This window comes from Tyto alba, unplaced genomic scaffold (genome assembly GCF_018691265.1).
Source record: "Tyto alba isolate M040663 unplaced genomic scaffold, T.alba_DEE_v4.0 Super-Scaffold_42, whole genome shotgun sequence".
Taxonomy (NCBI): domain Eukaryota; kingdom Metazoa; phylum Chordata; class Aves; order Strigiformes; family Tytonidae; genus Tyto; species Tyto alba.
In genome coordinates this window covers 39,570,711-39,596,436 of record NW_024881318.1, presented here as the reverse complement: position 1 = coordinate 39,596,436, position 25,726 = coordinate 39,570,711, and the positions used below count along the sequence as shown (strand labels likewise).

Sequence of the window (25,726 nt, the reverse complement as noted above, 5' to 3'; positions counted from 1 at the left end):
CTCTGTAGGTGACACTTTTGAACACAGTGTAGTGTGAATGCACTTTGTTACAAGTTAATTTTGTATACAATGTAGCTATCAAGTATAACAAAGAAAAAAAAAATGTATTTGGACATTGCACGCAACAATGGAGATTTAAAGCTGGAAGCCTCTGATGGCCTGATATTTCTTGTTTCGCCGAAGAGATTGTCCGAGTGACCAAAACTGAATATTTTATCAGGTTTTCTGGAAAAAAAGAAGGGGGAAAACAAAAAAAAAAAAAAGAAAGACTCATGCAAGAAGCAGACGAACTAAAAAAGACAAGGTTTATGCTCTTTACTGCCACCATTCCAGAACAGTAAATTTAGCTTTCATTCACCATATCCATTCTGATAGCTAGAAAAGACAAGAGGCATCACATGCTGTTGCTGGTCCCAAGTTAGGTTCCTGCCAACTGGCTGGTGAAATACTACTACACAGGGTACAGAACTGTTGATTTGACTCTACAAAAAGTAAGGAAAGCAGAAATCATGAGGTTCTTGTTTCCCCCAAAAAACCCAAATCTAGTAAGAAACCTTTTCTTAAGTAGCTGCTATAGCAGAGGAAGGATGCTATCAAGCTTCCTGTGATTCCACATGCTTCAAAGATCCAGAGCATGTTTCCTACATGGAGGACATGCACAGCTAACCCAGGCACTCAGAGGAAAGAATGACTATCAAAGATTCTTTGAATGATGTGGTTACCTCTTTCACTTTATAGATACTTCCTCCTTATCACTAGCTGCTGTCCTGGTTTGGGCTGAAATAGAGTTAATATTCCTCTTCAGGGACTAGATGAGTGCTGTGTTTTGGATTTAGCTTTGGGTTTGGTATGAGAAGAATGCTGACAGCACACTGATGTTTTCAGCTGCTGATGAGACTTCAAGGACTCTCTGACTCTCCATGTCCTGCCCGTGCGCAAGGGCACAGGGAGCAGGGAGGGAGCATGGCCACAGCACCTGACCCTAACTGGCCAGTGAAATATTCCATATCATGGAACGTCATGCTCACTATATAAAGGAGGGGTGGTTGGGAAGGAGCTCTCTCTCTCGCTTCCGGGATTGTGATTGTGGGATCTTGGTATCTCGGGGTTGCTGGCCAGGAACGGGCTGGATATTGGTTAGCGGGTGGTGAGCAATTACGCTGTACATTGCCTGTTTATATATTTCTTTTTGTTTTCCCCCCATCATCGTTATTGTTTTCGTTTTATTGCCATTATTAAACTGTTCCTATCTCAGCCCGCGAGTCTCCCTTCACCCCTCTGATCCCCTCCCCCATTCCCAGGTGGGGAGGGGGAAGGGAGGGTGACCAGATGCAGGGGTTGGTTGCCAACCAGGCCCAAACCACGACAGCTGCATATGACCATACCATACAGACAATCAATTTCCAGTTAGCTGTGAAGATAATGACATATGTCATACTGTCTTATGTCGAAGAATGTACTAGGTCAAATAACTCAGCATTGCTGGTATCAATTACAAGACCTCCTACAAAGTAATCTAGAAGGAAAAATGTAAAATTGTAAAGCTTCCACAATAGTTAATATACAGTCTGCCATACCTTTCCAAAGTCTGTACGTAAAGGCCAAAGAGGTGGGTTATCCTTATACTCCAGCAAGCAAAATTTTAGTATGTAAATGCCAAGGTAGTTTAAATTAGCTAGCCTGCAACCAAGTAGCAGTTCAACTGGATATGATACATACCAATTTATCCTGAATTTCAGCAAAATCCAAATAATATAAACACAAAGATGAATCTAATGTGGGAAGAAAACGTTGTAGGATGTATCTGTCAATACAATTCTATAGGAAGTAAGACAATGTTTAGCACGAGATTAAAAATAATCTATCTAAAAACCTGAGAACTATACTAGGTTTATATATATGTGTGTGCATGTTTATACATGTAGCTATAAAAATATATCTATCTGCAAAATAATGTCTGTTTTAACTGAAGATATTCCAGTTCTACAAGGCTGCAAGATGCTGAATCTGAAAGCACTGGTATTGCACACCCAAATAAAAGTAGTTCCAAATTTTTTATGTTACTAGATCTTTCTCTTGCAAGTTTTCAGAAGTTTCATGCAGCTTAAATATTTAGACAACCATGGGTCACTCTCTTCCTCAGTGAAGTTCTAACTACTGTTTTAATACTAGTACAATTTTCTGTTTCCTTAAAGGGGAGAAAAAGTGATCACATCTCATCTTTTTCTTAACACGGAACATGAACATCAATACAATACCTGCTTCTGTACTCTGCAATAAAATGGTACTTAACAGGAAATGACTGCTGAGTAACACAGGCATTACATAGTTCATAAGGAAAATGACCCACATGACATGACCAAAATAAGACATCCTAGCAGAGCTGTGGAATTGTTTTCACTTAGACATTAGCATTAATAAACACTTCAAAGAGTACTTAGGGAATTTATTTCAACTACCTCTTTTTGTTCCTGTTTGTAACTCTTCAATTTTGGCACGAGTTTAACTGGTAGCTGCTATAGGATTTCTTAAGACAATGAGTTGTGAGGGCCTAAAAGTTAGACTATTTTCTTAGCTACTGGTTCAGATCTCAAAGGGAACTTAAATTTTTGGACCTTTCTGTTTGTTTTATTTTGTTTTAATAATAAATAATTTTTTAAATGAGATTTTATAACTCAGAAAATTAAGAATGCAGCTTTCAATCCACAACACATACTTGGTGGAATATAACCTAATATTCTTTGCGAAAGAGTAAATAGCGGGGCAGGATGCTTAATAAAGAAGTAAGGTAAAACTGTTACAAAAAACACTTTATAGAATGTCAGAGAATAATTATTCTGTAATGCACTTAGTATAGTATAAAGTTAAATCATATTAATAGCAAAAAATCCTCTTCCTTCCAGGTCAGTGTTGAGAAATTTGAGAGAAGTATATGTATAAAGCATTGAGCACACACTGAATAATCAGAGTTTATTGATTACTGTATTTTACTAATCTAGTACGGTATTGTAACAATATAGAGATACTTGCTTTTATATGCACAAATGGCTCAAATTTATACATCCTTAACTGTGGAGAGGATGCAGACCATGGCTCTGGAACTTATTTCATTATTAATTCCTAAGTAATAAAACACACATATACTACTCTTTACTAATTCTAAAGTAAAAAAAAGGTAGTAAGAATGTTACACATTCTGCATCAATATTGTCCAAAAAGGTAACTCTGACATTAGGCATTCTGAGCTTCATGAAAATAGAAAACTCATGTATTTTAAAAAAGAGGAGCTTAAAGTGAAGTCCTAAGCCCTATGCCTGTTTGCAGGTTTGTGCCCAGCTTGAAAGGTGCACAGTGTTTAATAGCTTACTTGAAAGTCAAAGTAATACCTGCCTGTGATGAGAAAAAAACTTTCTGAAAGAAAGGACCTGACAGAAAGTAGTGGCTGCAACAAAGTCTTTCCACCAACTTCAACAAGATTTGGAGTTAGGCACTGACAGAACAAGTGACTTCCCAAGCAACTGCAGTTTTCCCTGACTTAAAAACAGATTTAATAAGTTACATACTGATTTGTTTACAGTGTGCTAATATTGGTAATAATTGCATTCTGGAGCCTGGAACATTAATCAATGGGCTTTCCTTGGTTTTACCTTATACTTTATTTATTATCCATCTATTTTCAGAGCAATGTACGTGCAAGTTAAAGACATTTTACATCACTGTTCTACCCCTGGAAAGTGGAAGAAGGCAGGGAGGGAGGGAAGGAAGGAGGTAAGGAAAATCCTCCTTGCAGCTAAAACAGGCAAACAACAATAAATAATCCTGTTTTCCTAACATTCACTCTCTGACCTAGTCAGAGACGAAAGTTACACGTATCTGAAGTTAAAACAGATTTAAAGCAAAATAAAATCCCTATACAGACACTATTCTTTAAGCAATGCTGCCCTGGATTTGGCTTATGCATGTTCTAAATCAACTTAAGTTGACCAGCAGGGTCTATTAAATTAAGCACGTCCACAAAAACTATGGCCTAACCCGAATTACTTATATTGCTTGTAAAATCACATGTAAGTAATTGGTACATCTTTGTAGATGATATTCTTTATCCACAGAGCTCAAGAAAGAATACATGCAATATAAAGAAGCCCTATCCACAGATCTAAAAAGTACACTAAATTTAGTATTGACTTACTTAAAATTAGCTCAGGTCTTGAAGTGTTGACTAGCTTCAATAAATTAAAGATAGTCATTATTAGAGACAGATGTTGAAGACAGATATAAAACCCACAGGAGTTATGTATTCATTCCTTCCTTATTTCAACTAACAATAAACTACATTGCCCATAAGGAGTAGAAGCACCTAAACCCACACAAGTTCACCTTAATAATCATAATGGTGTACTGACTTCTCACTAAGTACCATGAAAAATTTTAAGAAATGATTTTGACTTGAAAATTCTGTATTTCAGAGAGCTCAACTCTTTGCTCATGCCACTTCACCACAATCTAATCATGGCCACTGATCTTAAATGTACCAGGCATAAGAGTGTTCCCCATAAATGTGACTGCATAGGAACTCTAGACAGTCCAACCGTACCAATCTAGGGTGTGCATAATATATAAGCAATATCTCTTTCATGGCTTTGCGTGACAAGAAGGTAATTATGTTATTGCTCCTGAGTTACTGTTGCCTGCGGTGCAGGTGTTGATTAGTGATGGAAGGACAGTTACAACTGCCATTACTTGTATTGCAGGCAAGAAAGTGCTCTTTCCTACACAAAAAACAAAATAAACAAGATAAGTACATGCAATAATTTGTTGTGATAGTTTCAAAACAGTAAAGATGTGACAATGAAGTAACAAGAACAGGCACACAATTGTAACTGGCAGATATAAGATTATACTGTGCAATACAGGTATTGGCAATACTGTATGTAATACAATAAAACCATTTATGGACTTCCATATTACGGAACAATTTGCTGCTGTTGAAATTCTGTGATAGCAGCCTTCCTGGTAGCTCCACAAAATTGGTTTACATTGGGATGCATCGGGAAAACACATTTTCTTTAATGTTGACAAAAACAAAGCCTGAATAGAAGTTTCTATGGTGTCCTGATTCTTAAATAAAGAAAAGTAAATCAACTTGATGTACAGAAGGTGTTAAATAGCAGCAAAGGGCTAGTTATACCATGCTAACTTCCTTTTGTCTAGTATAAAAGGACATTTTCTTACTTTGCCTGGCTGAGTATAATAGCCTATGAATTATGAGATCAAAGTTTTCTAAAGTAAGAGTTTCCTTCACCAAGTTTTACACTTACTACAGCTAAAAGAGCTGTGTGAAGGGATCAGCACTAAACCCAAAGGACAGGCTGTGCACAGCAAGAAAGAGAGCAACTCCCTCGTGCTTTTTGCAGGTCACTACCAAGGACCATGTTAGCAGATCCACACCAGGCCCTTAACAGGCAGCTCTGCTGCTACCAGTAATTAGCTTGGACAGCTCTGGCTCCAGGAGTAGCAGCAAGGCTACACCATAATGAGCTCAGCTGGGATTAGCAGGACAGGGCAGGGAACCAAGAGAGCTGAGGCATTCTGCATTGCGTATGTATCACTGAGATCAAACAAGGATGGCTGGCTAGGTTATCCCCTCACCACCTCATTCCAAAAATGAAGCACGGCAGTGTGTAAAATACAGGCTAATGAAGAGCGACACCTCCAACAGATGAGAGCCACATTAATTAACACAATCCCTAGATCATGGAATACAGTTTCTGTTAGTGCTAGCAAACTTGTAACTTGTCACTGATTTAAGGGGGGGAGGTGGGAAGGGAAAAAAAAAGAGCTGATTTTTTTTTTTCTGCTTTTGTTGGAAGATGGTTTTATCTTGGAATTTTGCAAGGAATTCCTCTTATGTGCCCTGCAAAGCACTGTCTTGAGAAAAAACAGCAGAATGTTTCTTCATGTAAACACCATTTAAGAAACAAACTCACTTTTCAATCAACAGCTTTTTGTGTTCCCTTTTGAAAAAAGCCAGTTCATTCCACGCAGCGTCAGAATCCTCTTGACAAAGCTGACAGGAGTCTGCTTGCTGGCATCTGCTTTTACTATTTCCAATCCTGTTCATGAGTAAAAAGAAGTTTGTTTTCAAATATCTACATGTTTTAGGACCACAAGAGTAAAAGCAAGCTTGCTTTCAGAAAATACAAATTTTAAGCTTTGACATCTACTAAATATAAATCTTCTATGATGTATACATTCTGCGAGGCATGGTACCTTAAATGTGGTATTACAAAAGAGTTCAATTACATCATTTCAGGCAGATATACTAATATGGTACCGTGGCTCTCAACTGAAATGTGGAAGAGCAGTGTCAACCAACGCTCATTCTGTCAATGTTCCTTACAATACTGGTAGGAGAAAGCAGAAGGTGAAACCATCACACAACCTCTTGCGAAAAAATGGGAGAACCACCAGCTCCCCTAATGCCCCTGCAAACCAGTCTGGAAGTCGCACTACTGCCCACTCTAAATTACACTGTTGATCTACAGTCTGATGAGAGAATAAGCTATCTATGGATAAGATGATGCACCAGGAAAATGAATAACTTAATTCAGAAGCACAGAAAAAGAAAATGAAAATATTTTACAGTATGTCTGTTATTAAAATATTTCTATGTATTTTATTAACACAAAATATAAATATTAGATTTAAAAAATAATTTATAAAATCAATTTTAAACCCTCTGCAATCTAATTCCTACTGGGCATAGAAATAAACTCCCAGGGAATGTGGTAACCTCATAACGCTCCCATCATCTTTGCAGTCACGTATGTCAGTGGAAGTTGTTTGTACACTGACAGGTAGATTAGGTCCCATCAGCTGCCATCTCAGTAACAGATTCTAATCTACAAAGAATCAGAAAGAACGGCGTCCTCCATCACTTACAGAGGATCAGGAGTGCCAAATAAGTACCTGATAGTGAGTTCTTAATGCATAATTTACATTACACCAGTGATATAAAGTTTTTTGAGATACCAAAATAACAGTGTAAGGTATAACCATTTACAGACTGGTTTTATATGTGTTGTGGCTAATTTCCTTTGTTTAAGCATATCAAAAAGGAAAACCAAATCTCTTTTAGTACGATGTCCTCATACAATTTTGTTCTGACAAAATTATCAAAACCCTACAATTTTCAGCTCATCTTAATTACAGATGAAAAAAAATCAGACGAACAAATGAATATTTAGCATTACACTTTCCCCAATACCTGCTTTTCCCAAATACATTCTTGTCAGGACACAAGCTAGTCTTGTTTATTTTAAACAGAAATAGAAGTTGCTTTTGTTTCTTTCCTTTTTCTTCCGTGTTTTTTTTTTTTTTTTTTTTTTAAACTATCAGAACCAAAACACTCAGTGCTTCAATGTATATCAAGTTTGATTTTACTGTCTTTATCTAGGTTGAATTTTTGTATCTTTTCAGCCTTAGCCTCTCAGTGGACCATGAATGCCTACTTAGCTTTAGACAAAGAATTAAATAATTTCATTGCATAAAGTAACTATCATCCAGTAGGTTTCAGTCATTTCCAGCTCACACTGAATTTAGAACAGTGAGCTAGAAGACAAAATCATCCATGATTTCCTAAATAAACAAAACCTCTTAATTCTAATTTTAAAAAAATATTCATTATTTATGATTTGATATTTCAAAAAAATCTTCTTGGACTACCAAATCCACACTTTTTTTTTTGTCTTTTTAAAAGACAAACCATTCTTAGTAAATGCCATAGTATTACAAAGAAATGCAACTCTACTCAAGATAGGCCAAAGCATTATTTATATATGAGGGACAGTTTATCACTCACAGTAGGATGCTTTATGTCACCCTGATGGACACCAGTTTTGCAGCAAATTCTGTTGCTCTTTTTGGTCAAAGTATGCTACAAAGTTTGTGTCAAGATTAGTCAATATTGCTCTAATTACAGAAAGAATTTTTAGCAAAACACATATGTATTCACTAAACCATCAGTGCACTAAAGCCACCAGAATGTAAGGAGCTACTCAAATTACTTTCTTGAAATAGGGCCTGAAAAACCATACTTCAACAGTGTCTGATAACTGACGTGATAAGAAATGTCTTCCTACCTCCAAATGTCTCTGTTTACTAAAAACCCCAACCCTCTGCTAAGGACTTGAAAAAAAAAAATTTCTGCATAAAATTTTCACTGTTCTGTCCAGAATTTAAGGGAGAATTATATATAGAATATTTACTATTTAAATTTTGATGCAGTAGAGTCTTTCTTCTTTCCATTAATAAAAATGTATTACTGCAAAATTTTTGTAGAATGATCAGAAATGATTGATTTTATAATCATTTAACAGATGAAAACACTGTTTTTCATCCACATATTCTTTTTTCCCTATTAAGAAAGGGATTTTAGGATTAGCTTCAGTTAATGTTTGAATCACTAAATGTTAGAGAGGCTGTTATTTCTATATTTTTAATTAATAAAATTATTTTTAAAAACTATATGAGACATAAGGAGCAATTTCTATTATAGAAAATTAAAAACATACACAGTCAACAAATTAATCAACTGGGGAATTAGACAAGCATAAATAAGCAGCCCTAGCAGACCTCTGTCCAGTACTCAGGCTCACAATGAAATCCTAAATAAAATAAGTCAAGGTGTCAGCTCAATACATTTTACTCTTGGTTTCAACTGTAGTTTTTCTCATACAGGGGTTTGCCATGTATTCTGCTTTAACAAAGGATAAAGTCTTGATCACCACGTAGTAGCTTCTTCCTGCAAATCAAATATCTACATAATACTTCTGCTCAGATTTCTTGTGTAAGGGAAATGTTTTTAATGAGCTATGTAACTTACCTGCTATCACCCTCTTCCCACTGCTTTAATTGCTCTTTTAGTGCCCTGTAGTTGGTCTGTAACATCTGCAGCCTCTCTTTGCATTTTTCATGGGCTGCTCTTAGCTCATCAGTTTCTCGAGCCTGTATAGCACCAGAAAAACAAAATTAGAGTTGGGCAAAATGTAAGAGACTCACACAGATCACATGAAACAAAAGTTCTTTTTAAGTAACTATTAGGAGTCTCAGAAATATAAACAGAAAGATTAGGAATCACAATCCCTGAGATCAAATTTTTCTTATTGCTACATTGGCAAATTTTGCTAATTTGGCAAAATTTACTTAAATATTTTCCATGCTGCTGAGAAGTTTTAAAAAAATTATTAACAAAATGTCAATTTTCATCTTGTAAATGCACTGGCCCAATACATATAAAAATACATGGACTGAAAAAGGATTACTGGCAGTATCTTTTTCTCCAAACTAGTTTTTCCCCATTTTTGTTTGTTTGTTTGTTTGTTTGGTTTGGTTTTTTTTTTGTTTGTTTGGGTTTTTTTCCCCACGGAAAACTGATTTAAGTATTTTTGAAAGAAACACTAGCCACACTTAAGTCCACAACAAAAACACTTAAGTTTAGGTAGCCTCAGGATTTCTTCATATCAATTTACTTCTATAAATACCTATAAACCTGTAACACCCAGACTTTGTCCTCTAATTATGTAACAAGCAAGTAATAAAACTGAATGCTGCAATAGTTTTATATAATAAACAATATATAAAAACCCATACTCTATAGAATTAAAAGTAAGATATACCTTAATTTATATTACAGGTTAACGTCAGGCAAGTTTAAAAAAGGATATTTCTAAGTGACAATACTGCTCCCTGAAAAAAATTAGCATTAAGAAGAGGGCATTCCACAGTATAAAGCAAGTCAAATTCTGAGATAGAGTAGTAAGGAATTCACCAGACACTATCCGGTAGTAAAATTTGCCCTCAGTGCTTCCTTCCCAGTTCAATGGAAGCTCTGCTTGTCAAGCAACTACAAAACATGTTTCTTAATCTCTTAAGTAAATCACAGTACTTTATTTGCATGTATTTACTACTTATATGCAAGGAGGGCTTTTCAGCATTAGTCAATAAGTAAGATACACCAGGAGTCAGAGCTGCAAGCAATAAAAATTAAATCCTAGTATAAAAAAATCGCAAGGGTTTCTACAGTGGGCTAACTACGAAGTACCTAGACTCAGCTTGGCTTCTAAAATGTAGCCCAGCTTTCCTGATGCATAAACAAAGCTGAAAGATACCAGGTAAAAATTTCAGATGCTATTACATAGAAAATTCCAGAAGTTTAGGAACAGAAGTGGGTACCAAAGTGACCTTGTCATTAAACACTTTCCCAAAGTCGTGGCATTTGTTGATTTTTTTTCTGAAACAACTTCCAAACCAGATACATCTATAAATTTAGAATTGCTTATAAAGTACTCGACTGGTTTTAAGTGGCTCATATAAACACTACATTGATTTTATAAACAATCACACAAATAGCAAGATAAATTTATGACAGAGGACACAGAGACTATTACCAAGCTTTGCTTGACACTAGAACAGGAAATTTTTATAAGAATCCATTACAGATTCTGTGTTTTTAAACGAAGTTCATGAAATCATTGTTCTGAGATTGTTTGATGTTGCTAGAGAAAACTGATCAAGTCTGGCAACGCACTGGAAAATACTGTCTTCAGCATAAATCCTCAGAAGTTTATTAGTGTCAATGCCCTTTCAGAGACGCAACCCAGAGTAGAATTTGGCCTTTCCTGTTTATGAGTCTACATTTTTCATTATTGCTTACGTGTTCCATTATCCATTCTGTCACAGATATTCCCTTCCCTTACAAGTTGCTCAGCTCTCATAGAAATAGAAATTAGACAACTGACCTAATGACACTTTATTGAATTACTAAACACTTCAGAACTTTAAATTTACACTGTAATTTCCATAATCTCAGTTAGTTCCATCTCTCTGGTTGAATTACATTATATTTTTTAATAATTAAACTGTCCTGTGCACAAGTTTTCTATATATTGACAGAAAAGGGACAGAACAACCATCTCTAGCAGTGCTGGATCTCCAGGTTATTCTCCAGCTCTCCACTGTCATTCTATTCATTTCTTATGCATTTTACAAAGTCCAATCTGCAGGAGGAAGAACCCAAAGGCTTGCGAAAAAAAGTAATTTTGTTACTTGCAGGTAACTCAGAAAAGCCAAAAGATTCAAATCACTACTTCAAAATTTTATTGAAATTGACCTGTAACAGCTTCTGTTACAGTAAAAATAGAACTAAAATGGATTTAAAAGAATATACTGATTCAATTCTTTGACTACTTTTCTCAGGCTGACAACAAGTGAGGAACTTGACCATTAGAAAAATAGTTTTTTCCCACAAATAGTTGTGTGAAAAACCACGATATATTTTCAGCATTTGAACACCATATGTGGAACAGGGCTATGAAATCTAAACTAAATATAACAGTGTGCCCTTATTCGCATAAACAAGTATTAAAGTGGCCCTAAAGACTTTGGTACATATTCTACTTCTAGTTCTCTCCAAACTTTTGTAGCTTTAAACAAAAAGGATAGGAAAACTCAAAAGCAAGATCTGCTATCACTTTTGAAAACTTTCTAGTTAAAGTCCAGAATATCTCCTCTAGGCTATGCCAGGAATCACAGTTCTAGAAATATAATATAGGAGAAGATAAGATATTCTTAGTTCATATCAAATATCTAACTCTTGGCAACCAAACTCCCTACCCACTTCGTAAAATCCAACAGTAGACTGATATACTTATGTTTTGGACCATTCCAAGTACCAGTTTGATAACTTGTTACTCAAAATCCACGAAATACCCTTACTTACTCTTCCCTAAACAAGGGTGCAAATCAGGCATGACCTGTTACTTTTTAGCACATCCTGGAGTGCAAAAATTAATCTGATTCTGTACCAAAACTATGGACACACTGAATTTATCTGACTACTTTATTTATATTAGTAATAAAGATAGTAAGAGCCAACTTTCCTTGGCCAGAAATGAGTCACTTGAGAACAACTGGAAAATCCTATGAATGGGACCATGCCCTTTTCTGTTCCTTTGTAATACTGACTGGGGCATCAAATATTCCTGTTCCTGAAAAACCCACAAATAAAGGTCATCTTTCTTTTGAAATTGTTACCAATTTTTCAGAAGGAGTGACAGATAAAGTCACAATTTCATCTTCAGGATACACATCATCAGTATGTTTACTGATAGAGCAAGCATTTTTCTGAACAAGTATATTTCAAGTAATCATATAGTCAACAAGTTTGAGGAGGCAATAATGCAAGTTCCAGTTTCAAAAATGTTGATCACATGCATTCTTTGTTGGAAGCAATGCCTGAGGAGGCTAATATCAAGAAATCATACAATACCAATAGAACTATTTTGATGTTATTGTTATGACAGCTGAGTTCACTGTCATGCTGGCAAAAATATCGCTGAATTCTGAATGTAGTGCCACAACAGTGTTTAATATATTGACCTGGACCTCTACAGCTTCATTTCAATCAAACATTCTGAGAAAGAAGCCAAGTTGTCTTCCTAGAGAAAATACGAGTTCATATATTCAGTTTCAAGGCGAAATATAAGACTTAGCCCTTAAAGACCTCATGGATTAACAACTGTGACAAACAGAGGTCTCACACTTGCAACATAATAAAGCTGCACTGATTCCCAAATTATGCTTTAAAATGAAATGGAAGAAATGACAAAGGCAGTATGGCGAACAGTAAAAATTATGTTATGAGGTCACGCTGAGAGATTAACAGTCCTTTCTCTTCTGTATGTGCTTGGAAAATCAGAGTGCTTCTCTCCACTCTTCCTTCCAGAAGAAAACACAAAGAAATGTGGAACTCTATCATTTAAGACAACAATCATACACACTGATGTGTGAGCTTTGCTGCCAAGGGTGGCACAGCTGTAGTCCACAGTGCCAGAAAAATCTGTAGCACCTGTGTCTGGCAGGCCAACTAAGAGTAACAAATAGGAGTCCGGTCAAAGGCCTGTTCTCAGGTAGAGCTGGTGAGACATGCCTTATATTCCTCAACAGAGAAAAAACAAAATAAAATTAACCTTCTGACTCCCAGGAACAAGGAGCAAGATGGCCTATAAGACTGAATTTGAAGTCTAAATCATCTTTTCTGCTCATAAACTCATATACTCTGTGTGTGTTAAGACACTACATTAAGCTTTCTCAAGTGTACACGCTAATGAACTTTTTCATTTGTGCTAGAATATAATTCCTACTCACATTTTTTTCTAAAATTGACTTATCACATTGTGAGTGTCTTTTTGCATGAGGCTGGAGCTCAGGGCTATGGTTTGTAGGGCTACCCAAATCTTTTCACTTACCTGACATTTACCACAGTTTGTTCAATATAACCGGTTCTGCTTTAGGCTACATATACTGAAAATACCTTTCAAATTCCATCACTCTGAACAAACATAAGCAACAAAAAAGAAAAAAGGAAAAGAATGAAAGGAGAATTACGAATTGTAAATGTTTAAGAAAATATGACTTGGGGTTTGGGTTTTGCATTGAGGTGTAATTTGAAACCAATATGTCATTCAAAAGATATTATTTTTGAAGAAAAAAAAAACCAAATCAACAAAAATCTATAAAACAGAGACAAAATGGGAAATTGTAATGCATGCTCAATTGAAAGCAAGGAGTGTGGGGGGGTTGTTTGATGGGCTTTTATTACAGCATTTGTTAGAACAACAAGTTCTGATCCATAACTTCTAACAGTACAAGGGATAAATCTGTTCCAAGTAATTGATTTCAGCATTTTAAAATACTGGCTTCACTGTACCAAAAAAAAAAATGCTTTCTTTCTACTTTATGCTTCACTTTATTTTTAAATGAATACATTAATTTATTGAAATATATATTCTCAGACACAATTTTGAAAATGTATTTAACAATCACGTATTATTGATGACAGCTCAAATTAGGCTTTCACAGGACTGCAGGAGGACCAATGCAAGATTCCTATCAGTGAAGGAAAAAGGAAAACTAATGGAGAGTGCTCTCTTATGCTAACACACTTACAGTCCATAACGATAGGTACATTTTGAATTTTTAAAATGTCTGCTTATTTTGGTATATCTTTATCTATGCAAGCTCACAGATAGAGGGGGGTTTTATTTCTATTTTTTAATGTTCACCTTTAGCTGTAGTGTCTTCTCTAAGTTTTCAATCTTCTTTTCAGCTATTTTAAGCTTCCTTAGCTCCTCTGACTCTCTAAAAGAGCTCTTTGGGGACAGAGACCTTGAACGTTTCACAGGTGGTTCCTGGAGAATAAAACAAGGACATGGTTGAACTAGTTGGAACACTGGATTATGAAAGACATGCAGAATTAAAGAAGAAGTAATTTTGAATACTAATAATGAATTATATAAAAAAAAAAAATCTGCATGGAATACCAGAGAAATAACAAGCAGAATTACCACAGCGCTACCACTAAAGGTTTCTCTGTGACTCGTTAATGAGAATATTCATTTACATTTACATTGTTTCTTTCAGAATAATGATGTCCCATTAGGGAAGACTAAAGGGTTATAGACTCAGAAATGCAAGAAACCTCATTACAAAGGAGGGGATAGAGGCTGGTCTAATTGCTCTATAAGGGTCCAAGGTTACACTTGATAGGACAACCAGAAACAAGAGGGAAAGGATTTTTTTCCCTTTGAAATAGTTTAACACACTGTGAAGTTGAAGGAACAATATGCTTGAGGAATATAAATACAACAGACAGTAGATCTTATACCATAATGACCATATGGTCATTAACTATAATGTGACTAACTAGAGACAAGAATATGTGTTTATATTATGTACAGCTTCATATAGCAATCTGGAGAAAAATATGCAAAAGTAACACTTAAACTGGGCATCTTTCTTGTTCATTCTATGTCATAAGTCCTTACGGCAAAGAAAGACGGACCTCATCAAATTAGACTTTTTGATTTTGTGAATAACTTTGGTTAAGGACAAAGAAATACTAACGCACGCTTAATACCGGTAAGGTAAAATGCTATTATGTAAATATATAAAGTCAAACAAAAACTGAAGATTAATTGTGATTATTGTGGTTGCATGCCGACATTTTCACTGTAAAATAAATGATTTACAACAAAAGGAATTCAGGATAAAGTCTTGAATGCTATATATTTCAACACATTTACATTAAATTAATTTAAAGAGAATCTTCATTAGCAACTAGCATTTTTTTCTTGACCATTACCTTCTAGTATTTAATGCTTACAGGTACTGTGTACCACATTTTCACTGTAAATCATACAGGTTTCCAAAAAGGGGGGGGACAAAAAAAAATGATTCAATATTAGAATGTTACAGTATCACATATTTAAGAATTTAAATATTGCCAAGGTGTTTTTGTCATTTAGTTTTGGGTTCCTTTTGCTTCTGAAATGTTCCTGAATAAGATGGAAAAAGAAAAAAGAAAATATCAAACAAAAACCCCAACAAAAACCTAACAACTGGAAAGAATTTCAGTACATTTAAAACCGGACTGTCAAATGGACATACTTTGTATATTCCTGTCAGTTCCGTTATATAACAGAAGAGACTAGAAGAAAGGTTTAATAAATATTTAAAACAGTATTTCCAAATTTATGGTTTTATATTTTCAGTATAATTAATTTTCAAATAATAAATGCTGATATTAATCAATAATGATTTTAACATTGCACAAACCCAAACTGATTTCTTTCAGGTGTCTGAAGAAGATAATCTGAAGACAAACATAACAAAATATATATTCATCTTGAAAGTCCCAGATTTCTTGAATAAAACCAAGATCTTAAAGAAAACTCCTACCTTCCACATTTCCTAATTATTGAATATCCATACTAATTTTTCCTAGAAGTCCAGAATGCATTATTTTTCAAGAAATGTTTCCTAGTTAAACTGTATGGTTGTATACAGAATACTTGGAAAACACACAATTTCTCTGAAATGAGGAATAAAAGGTCAAAGCACTGCATTTCTTGCCAAAGAGAAGGACAAAAAAGCAAGATAAGTGGACCAGCCAGCACCAGACTGCTAAGAATAACTAAGTAGAGAGACTTTACAGAGGAATGGAGAAAAGAGCAAAATACACAAAAATTAAAAATTCATAGTCCTGCTGCTTTAATCAAAGGTGATCAGATACAGTGAGTACACAACAGGGGTTTTTTTATACATATATATATATATATACACACATACAAACTTTATACATAGCTAACTGAGAATGCACTGTGAATCTTTTTCACAGGGCCAAGATATGGAAAAAAATAGAGAAAAATTCTAAACATGGAAATGGAAATAATTCCCTGTGAGAACAGGTGGAATTAGTGATATGTATTAAGAAACATTCTATTGTTTGAATACGTTTTTACCTGTTTAGTGATCAGACTAGAGGTCTGTGGAGAGAAGGAGCTGGGTCTGGGCTTTATAGCTGCACATAGGTAGTTTGAAGGCAATCTTTGCTAAGAAGGCAAACAGTTTAATTTACCTACCAAGACAGAAGAGACTGTGTAGTAAAATACACTGTAATTTGACTGCCTGGGGCTGCTGCAAAACTCAATTTGGAAGATAGTATCTGTAATACCCTTCTCACAACTGCAAACTTTGCTGCTGCTGCTGCCAGCTTTAAGCATTTCATTTTTAATTCAGTCCTCAAATTCTACAGTAAATTTAGACATAACTGTACTATACATATACACAAATTATAAAGATTTAAACATTTCTTAAATGTTTAGGAGTAAGAAAAAGTCCAGTTTTATGAGCAAAGAATGTTAATTCAAGTCAGTAAAGGGTAAAACCAAAAGATTTTTCTTCAAGTGATCCTAAAATATGTTTACAAAAGACTAAGATAAATAGCAGAAAACCAGAAATAAACAGCTTTTATAATATTAATAGGTATGAAACTTTGTGACAGAAGATTTAATGTAAAGAAATACCTGGTAAGTGGATGGGACACACATTAACTGTTAATGGATGTACAGGAAGCAGAAAAAGAAAAGATACCTCTTTCTAAGCAACTTAGTTACCTGTCTGCACCATGAAAGACACTATGGAATGAAGATGGAAACAGTCATGTTACTGAATTCAACAGGTTTTGTGTTGTATGGAGTCCCGAAAGAAGTCAAAAAAAAAGGCAAACAAGGGAAGCTAGAACTCATATGGGTATGTCTTGGGGAACTTTTCTACACACACAGGTTGGATCAATGCCTTCCAGGATACAACACTGAAGATAGCAGGTAGAAATCCTAATGTTTTTTATCAGCTGAAGAAATAGAAACATTGTTGAAGCTGAAGTAGAGGCTAACAACATACAGATGGTTTTTTTCAGAGAGGAAAAATGGCAAATTCTTGATTGACCATGTTTCAACAGGAACTTTATCAGTACTGTGTGTTAACTCATGGCTTTAAATATCTTAACACTACAGACTTAGAAGAATGCTACAGAATGTGTACCAATAAAAGGCAACGATAACTCCCATGCATCATACAATGGCAAAGCTTAGCTATAAAAAAAAAAAAAAAAACAAAAACAAAAACAAACAGAAGGGCTGTGTTACTGAATCAGCCTGCAGACATAGGGATGGCACTTTAATTAGGTAACAGAAATGCTACATAACTCAGAGTTACAAAAGTTTACGTTCCAAAGACAGCTCTAGGAAGATCAAGTAACTGAGTCTTAATTCTTCATATAAAATGGCACTCAGACATACCAATTCCCACAGAGACTATGAGGGTTAAAGTTGCCTCTAACTACACAGTTAACAACATCAAGAAAAATGAAACAACATATGCACATTTAACAAAGTTTTTAACCACCACATTATCTGCCTTGCAGAGCAAGTTGTTTCTATTACTCTGTATGGCTGTAGGCAAGGGACTTCAATTTCTGCAATTCACAAAAAACAACACTAGCCTACAGATGTGTATATATATACACATATAATCTCACTGCATTCTGAGGAGCCAAACATTGGTGGAAGCGTACAGTCATGTGGCCACACATTCCAGTTTATCACACCATTGGCAAGTTTCTATTTTGTCCCAGGCCCTTCTTTTTAACACTTTTTTCAATATTTTTTCTTTCTTTTTAGTGCAGAAAGTAATCAAAGCAGTGTCATTCTGATCAAAAGTGATTCTGTGCTTAGCTAGTCTTTGTAACCTGGGAATGCACATAAGGGGGGGATGAAGGCTTAACATGACATTGTGAAGCCAAAACGATCACCACTGTAAAACAAGAATTGTATATCCAACATATTCTACCTGTCAAATCATGCGCTAATAACTTCTGTCATGAATACTTCTGTCATAAAAGAAATATTTCATTATAAGAGAAAAATCAGTAAAGAAGCTGTACTACCTCTTCTACTTTACATGTATATTTTGTGATCCTAAAGCCAGAATGTTTCCACAATTTTCCTTACTGTCTTGCCTAAATGCAAAGGATTTGCAACCCATCAATTTAACTCCCAAAAGTTTTAATAGAGACTAAATGTACATGTGAAAAAGTGCACATATCAAACAACCTTGAGTACGGAAAGAGCATGACCATTATATATATATCAAAACAGGAAAAGATGCTCAAAAATAGGATTTAAAAATTTGTATTTAGTTTTACTCAAGGGAGCATAATTGCTTTATTTCTGACACAGTGATCAGTTCACAACATACATAGTACTCTCATTTACATTATTCTGAGGAAACAAGAAATGACATTGTGGTGGGTTAAACTTCGCAAAGAGTCAAATACCCATCCAACTGCTCACTCACCCTGCTTCCTCAACAGGAGAGAGGGAGAAAATAGGATGAAAAAGCTTGTGGATTGAGACAAAGAAATGGAGATTGTTTACCATTCACCATCATGGTCAGACTTGACTTGAAGAAAATTAATTTAAGTTACTGTCACTTAACATAGATTTGGGTAGTAAAAAATAAAGAAAATACGAAACCAACACCTTCTTCTCCACTCTACTTTCCGGGCTCAACTTCACTCCTTCACTCTCTACCTCCTGCTGAACAGCACAGAAGTGTGGGGAATTGCAGGGTTAATGTCAGTTATGGACTGATCACTCTCTCCTCCTCATGCTTTACCCCTGCACAAAGTCAGGGCCTCTCCACAGGATAAACCTGCCCCAGAGTCCTCCACAGGCCACAGATCCTGTAAGAAGACTGTTCCCACACAGACTCTTCTCCACATGCTGAGGTTTCCATGAGGGAATATCCACCTGGTTTGGTGTGGGCTCCTCCAGAAGCTGTAGTGTCAACATCTGTTCCATGGTGATCCTCTCCATAGGCTGCAGGGAAACACCTGCTCCGACACTTGGAGCACCTTCTCTCTCTCCTCCTCTGACCATGGAGTTTGCAGAGCTGTTTCTCACCTTCTCTTCTTCACTCTACACTGCCTGTGCAGCATTTTGTCCTTTCTTAAACATGTTTTCACAGAGGCACCACCACATGCTCCTAAACAAATGTTCTAGAATATGTCTTTTCCCAGAAATAGCATACAGTACAGGATACTGAGAATGAACAAGCAGTTCTCAAATGAAACATTATGAGATACAAAATGTAGAAAAACCCAGTACATTTCTAAGAAAGCAGAACATGATGGTCCACCCTTGTAGACTATACCACGCAGAATCATGTTCCTTTTTTCTTACTTGCTACAGAATCTCTTCCAAGCTTCCCATATTCTAAACAATCACAACTAAAAAAAAAAGAAAAACAACAAAATATATCAACAAAACTGTCTTAGTTTGGGCTGAAATAGAGTTAATATTCCTCTTCAGGGACTAGATGAGTGCTGTGTTTTGGATTTAGCTTTGGGTTTGGTATGAGAAGAATGCTGACAGCACACTGATGTTTTCAGCTGCTGATGAGACTTCAAGGACTCTCCGACTCTCCATGTCCTGCCCGTGCGCAAGGGCACAGGGAGCAGGGAGGGAGCACGGCCACAGCACCTGACCCTAACTGGCCAGTGAAATATTCCATATAATGGAACGTCATGCTCACTATATAAAGGAGGGGTGGTTGGGAAGGAGCTCTCTCTCTCGCTTCCGGGATTGTGATTGTGGGATCTTGGTATCTCGGGGTTGCTGGCCGGGAACGGGCTGGATATTGGTTAGCGGGTGGTGAGCAATTACGCTGTACATTGCCTGTTTATATATTTCTTTTTGTTTTCCCCCCATCATCGTTATTGTTTTCGTTTTATTGCCATTATTAAACTGTTCTTATCTCAGCCTGCGAGTCTCCCTTCACCCCTCTGATCCCCTCCCCCATTCCCAGGTGGGGAGGGGGAAGGGAGGGTGATTAGCTGCGGTGGTTGGTTGCCGATCAGGCCCAAACCACAACAAAATCAAACAAACAAAAAAACCCCAAACAAACAAAAACAAACAAAACAAAAAAACAAACATTTAGATGAGGAAGAGGCTGAACACACTGAAAACCATCATGACTTTGGCTAATTTAACAAATCAGTTTAAACCACAGAATTATTTAGGGATCTATTTTGTTAGCTATAGGTTACAGCTGTTACTGTTACCCAGTGCCTAAATCTAAGAGCAAGTCATCATGTAAGAGGCAGGCCAGCACTATAGAGAGTAATAAAAAGTCAAAAGTATAAACTTCAAAAGGCCACTGTTGTCACTCTTGATAGAAAATATCATACTTAAAAATTCAGGAACTTGAAACAAAAATACTTTTGTTTATAAAATCATAATAATAACCACTTATATTTCTCTCATTTTGCTTCCAGGGAAATATTGTCATTCTAATAAACACCATAAAATACCTGATAAATATTAATTTTAATGAACCTACAAAGAATTTATCCCTCAAATATTTCATTTAATTAAGAATCCCTTACAGTATTTAATAAGGTAAAACCTTCTACTCCCAACAGCTATTTTAACAAGTCTTTGGCAGATAACACAAGAACCATTCGAACATGCTTCCAGAATTATAAGCAGCATCAACAGATATTAAAATTATTATCTGGACACATGAGCAAAAGTGTTTGGCTTTACCAGCCTTAGACACCAATACACAAGACAATAAAACTATCCTACTTTGTGCCTTCTTCCAGTCCTTATACTGTTGCTTTCCAAAGTATATGTAGTGAAAAATTATGCTCTGCTAGGTTAAGACTTGCTTTTTTCAATTTTTCCTGTAAAAGTTCAATTTCAGATTTCTGCATCATAATAAGACACTCTAGATCACTTAAAGAAGGCTGTTGAAACACCCAGAAAATAATTTTTTAGTAATAAAAAAATTAGAAGCATAACCATTGGGATAAAACTGCCTAGAGAAATGTATTAGTGATATTATAGGAATTATAGAGCTGTAAATAATTCTGCTTTTGTAAATGACTCATGAATCCATAATCAAAACCAGACCCCAAAAGTGTTAACTAAACATTTTCACATCACCACCACTACCCTATTTTCCAAATCCAAATTTACAGTCTTAACAATGGTTGTTTTATACAGATGTTCCTTCTCCAGCAAATCATTATATTATGGCACTTTGTATCTCACATGCTGCCAAAATTTCTTGACAAAACATTTTCCCTTCTGGACTTGTTTCTGGTGAAATTTCAAGTTGGTAAGTATCATTGGCCTATCAAACATGGGAAAAAAACCACGTATCTGCATATTCTGCCAATAAATTCTCTGTTAAGCATGTTAAACACTGCCTCAGAAAAATACCTCTTGAGTGTAAATCTACAGCTTGTACCCACTATGTCCATAAACCCAAACAGTATAAATTCTATGTTCAAACTAAAGACTTACACACAAAATAGACAGTAACTCCAGATCACAGTGTTACTCGAGGTAGATACATCATTTCATGAAGACATTCAATCCCAGGACCCTTCCCACCTATCAATCTGTTCACAGCAATTCCTTGGCACAATATAACACTGCTGCACACTGCTCACCTTGGCCCTGTTATGAAACCTATTCAGACCAAAACACATATTCAGTTGGTAGCAGCTATCTTTAAGTCATATCCCCGATGTCCAATAGTGGGCTTATGTGTGTACACATGACCAAGACTGTTCAAGTTACCATTGCTTGATAAATTGCTCCTTACCAGTTAAGTTTTCATAAACCGCCTGTCATCACACCCCACTGCATTACAACCACAAGGCAAAACATTGTTAGCTTAGCACAAGCAACAGCAATATCCCTGCTGTGACAGTCTATGGCAGTCACAAAGTGAAATAAATGCTTTAGCTCAAACCTCCTCCTCAGTGCTTTAGGTCTGGGGACAGACATTTGCCTTGCAACAGCTGTGCCACACAAAGATAATGTATTTCTGAGATGGTCAATGCATTCAGGCTGCTGGAGGTTAGCACCCCCACACTATTGCTGCTAATTGATTGCATAAATAAAAGGGCAGGTGAGGTTAAAAAGTCAATGCAAGTCTCTTGAGCTGACCCAGCTGACCTTGCATTGCAGTGTTTAGGGCAAACTCACAGAACCCCTACTGTTGCTGCGCTCTGACAGCAATGACAAGCAGCTAGGAAACAGTAAAATCTTTAATCAACAAAGCTTGAGCCAGAACACAACTTTCTCAAGACTAAAAGTTTTATTTTACACATACTTTCCCTAATTAGCAAAGTTATGACAACGTGACTTGCTTGGAACGGTTTGTTTCTTAAGACAAATACCTATTTCAATAAAGAAGAAAGAATTTGGCAAAATTATCACTTTTCCTACTGTCTCAATTACTGGTATGACCCAAGTAAAACAAGTAAGGTATACTGACAAAAATCAGAAAAGGCAATGTAAAAAAGGTTAAGCAAAGAAAAACAATCTCCAAATTCATGACAATCAAGAAATTAGATGGTCCAAAGTTGATTAAAATCAAGCAAGTAAGCACCCTAATAAGCGTAGTATTTTACAGAAACAGATTAATGGGCATAGCCATTTTATTTCTTTATATCCAAAATACAAAGCTTTTAATAAAGCATACTATAAACTCACACTTTCTACAAATACATCCCAAATTAGAAATACTAAGCATTTATTTCACAAAAAGTGCAACTCCTCATACAACAACCAAGAAGAGGAAATGTGTCAGAGAGTAAAAGTTGCTCATGCTTTTGCTGACTGTTCCTTAAATAGTATCTGTTGCTCATTTTGCATAATTTAGGCCATATGTAGATGCAAACAGATGTCATTTCCATCTATGATCAGCAAAAGACCATTTTATAACTAAAAGAAAACTCTACACAGTGGAGAAAAAAAAGAGGAAAATAGAAAAATTAGATTTAAACAAGCCACGCATTGAAAAGAATGTTTAAAAGAAAACTGGGCTTTTTGTTCATCTGCCCAAAACCTTAGCACCATATGAAAATGAAAATTAAAAAATTCAACAAAACCTAGAAGACAAAAATAGTGCTAGAAGGAAAATGTAGTTATACTTAAGTTACATAATTATTTTTTTCTTAAACATTATTCTTTCTTCTTAAGAGAAATATATCTACCAACTTGTCCCATTTTATTGATTCCTCAGCTGTATGTAAAAAAAGGACTTCTACATGTAACATAAGTTGTACAATCACATTAGTAACAAAAAAAAAAAGGATCAACAGCTTCAATCTGTTATAATAATTTTAAGTCAAACTACCATTACTTAAAAAGTCTTTAATTGTTGAATGTTGCTGACTCTTAAACCATGAAAATTAGACAAATTTAGCTAACGATTAACTTCTTTCTGTATCACTACTTTTAAATTTCTTCTCAGAAAAATCAAATGCAGAGTGTTTTGGAATGTAAATCCATTTAAGAGTCACTGAATGTATCAAAATCCTTGCTCCTCTATGTCAATGATGTCTTGCTACTGATTTTAATAGGACCAATATATGAACAACATTCTTCATTTGTTTTAGGTTTTTTTTTTCCTACTCTTTTCTTGTCCCAGAAGAGATCTTTAGAAATTACAATCCAGTATTACTTATTTAAAACTAAAATACCATAAAGGCTCAGTTTCTAATAAAACTCTTACAACAGTCTTTGCACACATATTTCTTGGAAAACTAAACAATCTTAGAACTTAACTTATATCTCAAAAATGCCTATGTTTTTACCCTTAAAATATTCAGCAAATCACTGTTACCAATACAGATCTTGTTGTATCATTTGAGTCTATAATATCCTCAAGACCTGCTCAATTTTTTAAGTGTGCATGTGAAGTTTCTTCAGCTTCAGGAATTTTAAGAATCCAGATGTAACCAGAATAGATCAATTTAAAACTTGAGGTTTTGTTTATCAATGGACTCTGGTTTAAGAAGAGCTGGGTATCATTTTCTGTTAAATTCAACATATCCTTCACTATTTAACAAATATTCCTCTACATTTCCTAGCTCAGAACACTTTGTTTATTCAAATATCACAGGAATTTTTAGACATTAATTTTTAAGACATGAAAAGAGATCTTCCAAAGACAGAAAGTTAAAAGAAACTTCTCTCTCTAGTCTTTTGTTTCAGTCATATCTATTTAACTTTTTATTACTACACATTTATATTCCACGTATCCTTGGTAAGTGCAAAAAAGTCACCAAAACCAAATTATTTATAGTAAAAAGATTTGGCTATCATGACAACCTCAATCCCATCTGTATGAAATATGACTTTATGAACAATCCAGAGTTCCAAGATTTATGCATGAAGGAAGAAGTGCAATTTCATCAGATCCTTGGAAAGAAACATGAACTTTTCTTGGCTTTTCACTGTCTAGCTTCATGTCTGAACTCTTAATTGTAATCTAAGAACTAAGGGAAATATTATAATTAGTCAGGCCAAAATGGCAAATAATTAAGACTATCATTTAATTTTTAAATCATAACATTATCAGAAAAAAGAGCACAATAATGTGTTTCAAAACTGCAGAAAGCATTCAACATCTAAGCTCTGCATGAAGAATGTAGTCTAGTTTCATAGTAAAGATCAGAAATCTGCAATTGAGAAAAATAAAAACAAGTTACATGCTAAGAGGCAGCACCAGGTTCTTCCACAGCTTCTGTCTCAGAATTACCATTTTAGGACTTTGATCTTACAAACTGGAATAGTAACTCACTTCAACAGTTTCATGAAGGTTGACTTCCTAAAATCTATTCTGAATCCTATGTATAAAACCAAAATTCCCACAAGACAATTGTTTTAGTGTACACATAATGCTAACCCTCTTCACAGTCTATCCATCTACATGTTGAGTGCAGCAAATGAAGGCTCTCGGGTTTAAGCATCGTAGATTAGGCTCTACCTGCATTACAAAGTCTAGTTTAACAGAATAATGGTTTCTTCTTTCACTTAGGAATATCAGCTTATACCATCTGCTATTTTATTACAGTACACAATTTTTTCATACTGAAATGCAATTTAACATGCAAAACATATATTCCAAATAAATGACAGAGGATTATTTATATTTTAAACAGAATTGCAACCAAGAAAGTATTTCTACCAAGCAGCTCTCTCACTCCTCTTACACTTAACATGTCTTTTCAAAGTAAGACACACCTGATGTTTTCTGGGTGAATTAATGAATATGAAGCATAAGCAACATCTTTGCCACAAAGCTGTACAACTAGGGGAACCATCCACACTGCATTTAGGGAAAGGAATCCAATTCCACCTTTGCTGTGCTGCTGTTGTCAGAGATTACAAACAGTACCAAACAATATGGAGAGAACACAGCTATGCTCCACCATACTTCTATTCTGCATGACTTTCCT

The 25,726-nt window shown here is 35.4% G+C and overlaps 1 protein-coding gene across 6 annotated transcripts in view; it reads right to left on the bottom strand.

Moving 5' to 3' along the window:
- CNTLN (centlein) overlaps positions 1-25,726 on the bottom strand; it is a 199,421-nt gene that overhangs the window by 92,357 nt on the left and 81,338 nt on the right. For all 6 annotated transcript variants that reach the window (XM_042804806.1, XM_042804808.1, XM_042804807.1 and 3 more), the window contains 3 exons: positions 14,124-14,249; positions 8,885-9,006; positions 5,988-6,113 (listed from right to left, as the gene is read on the bottom strand). In XM_042804806.1, the coding sequence (XP_042660740.1) occupies positions 5,988-6,113; positions 8,885-9,006; positions 14,124-14,249 (374 nt within the window). The remainder of the gene's footprint in view (positions 1-5,987; positions 6,114-8,884; positions 9,007-14,123; positions 14,250-25,726) is intronic.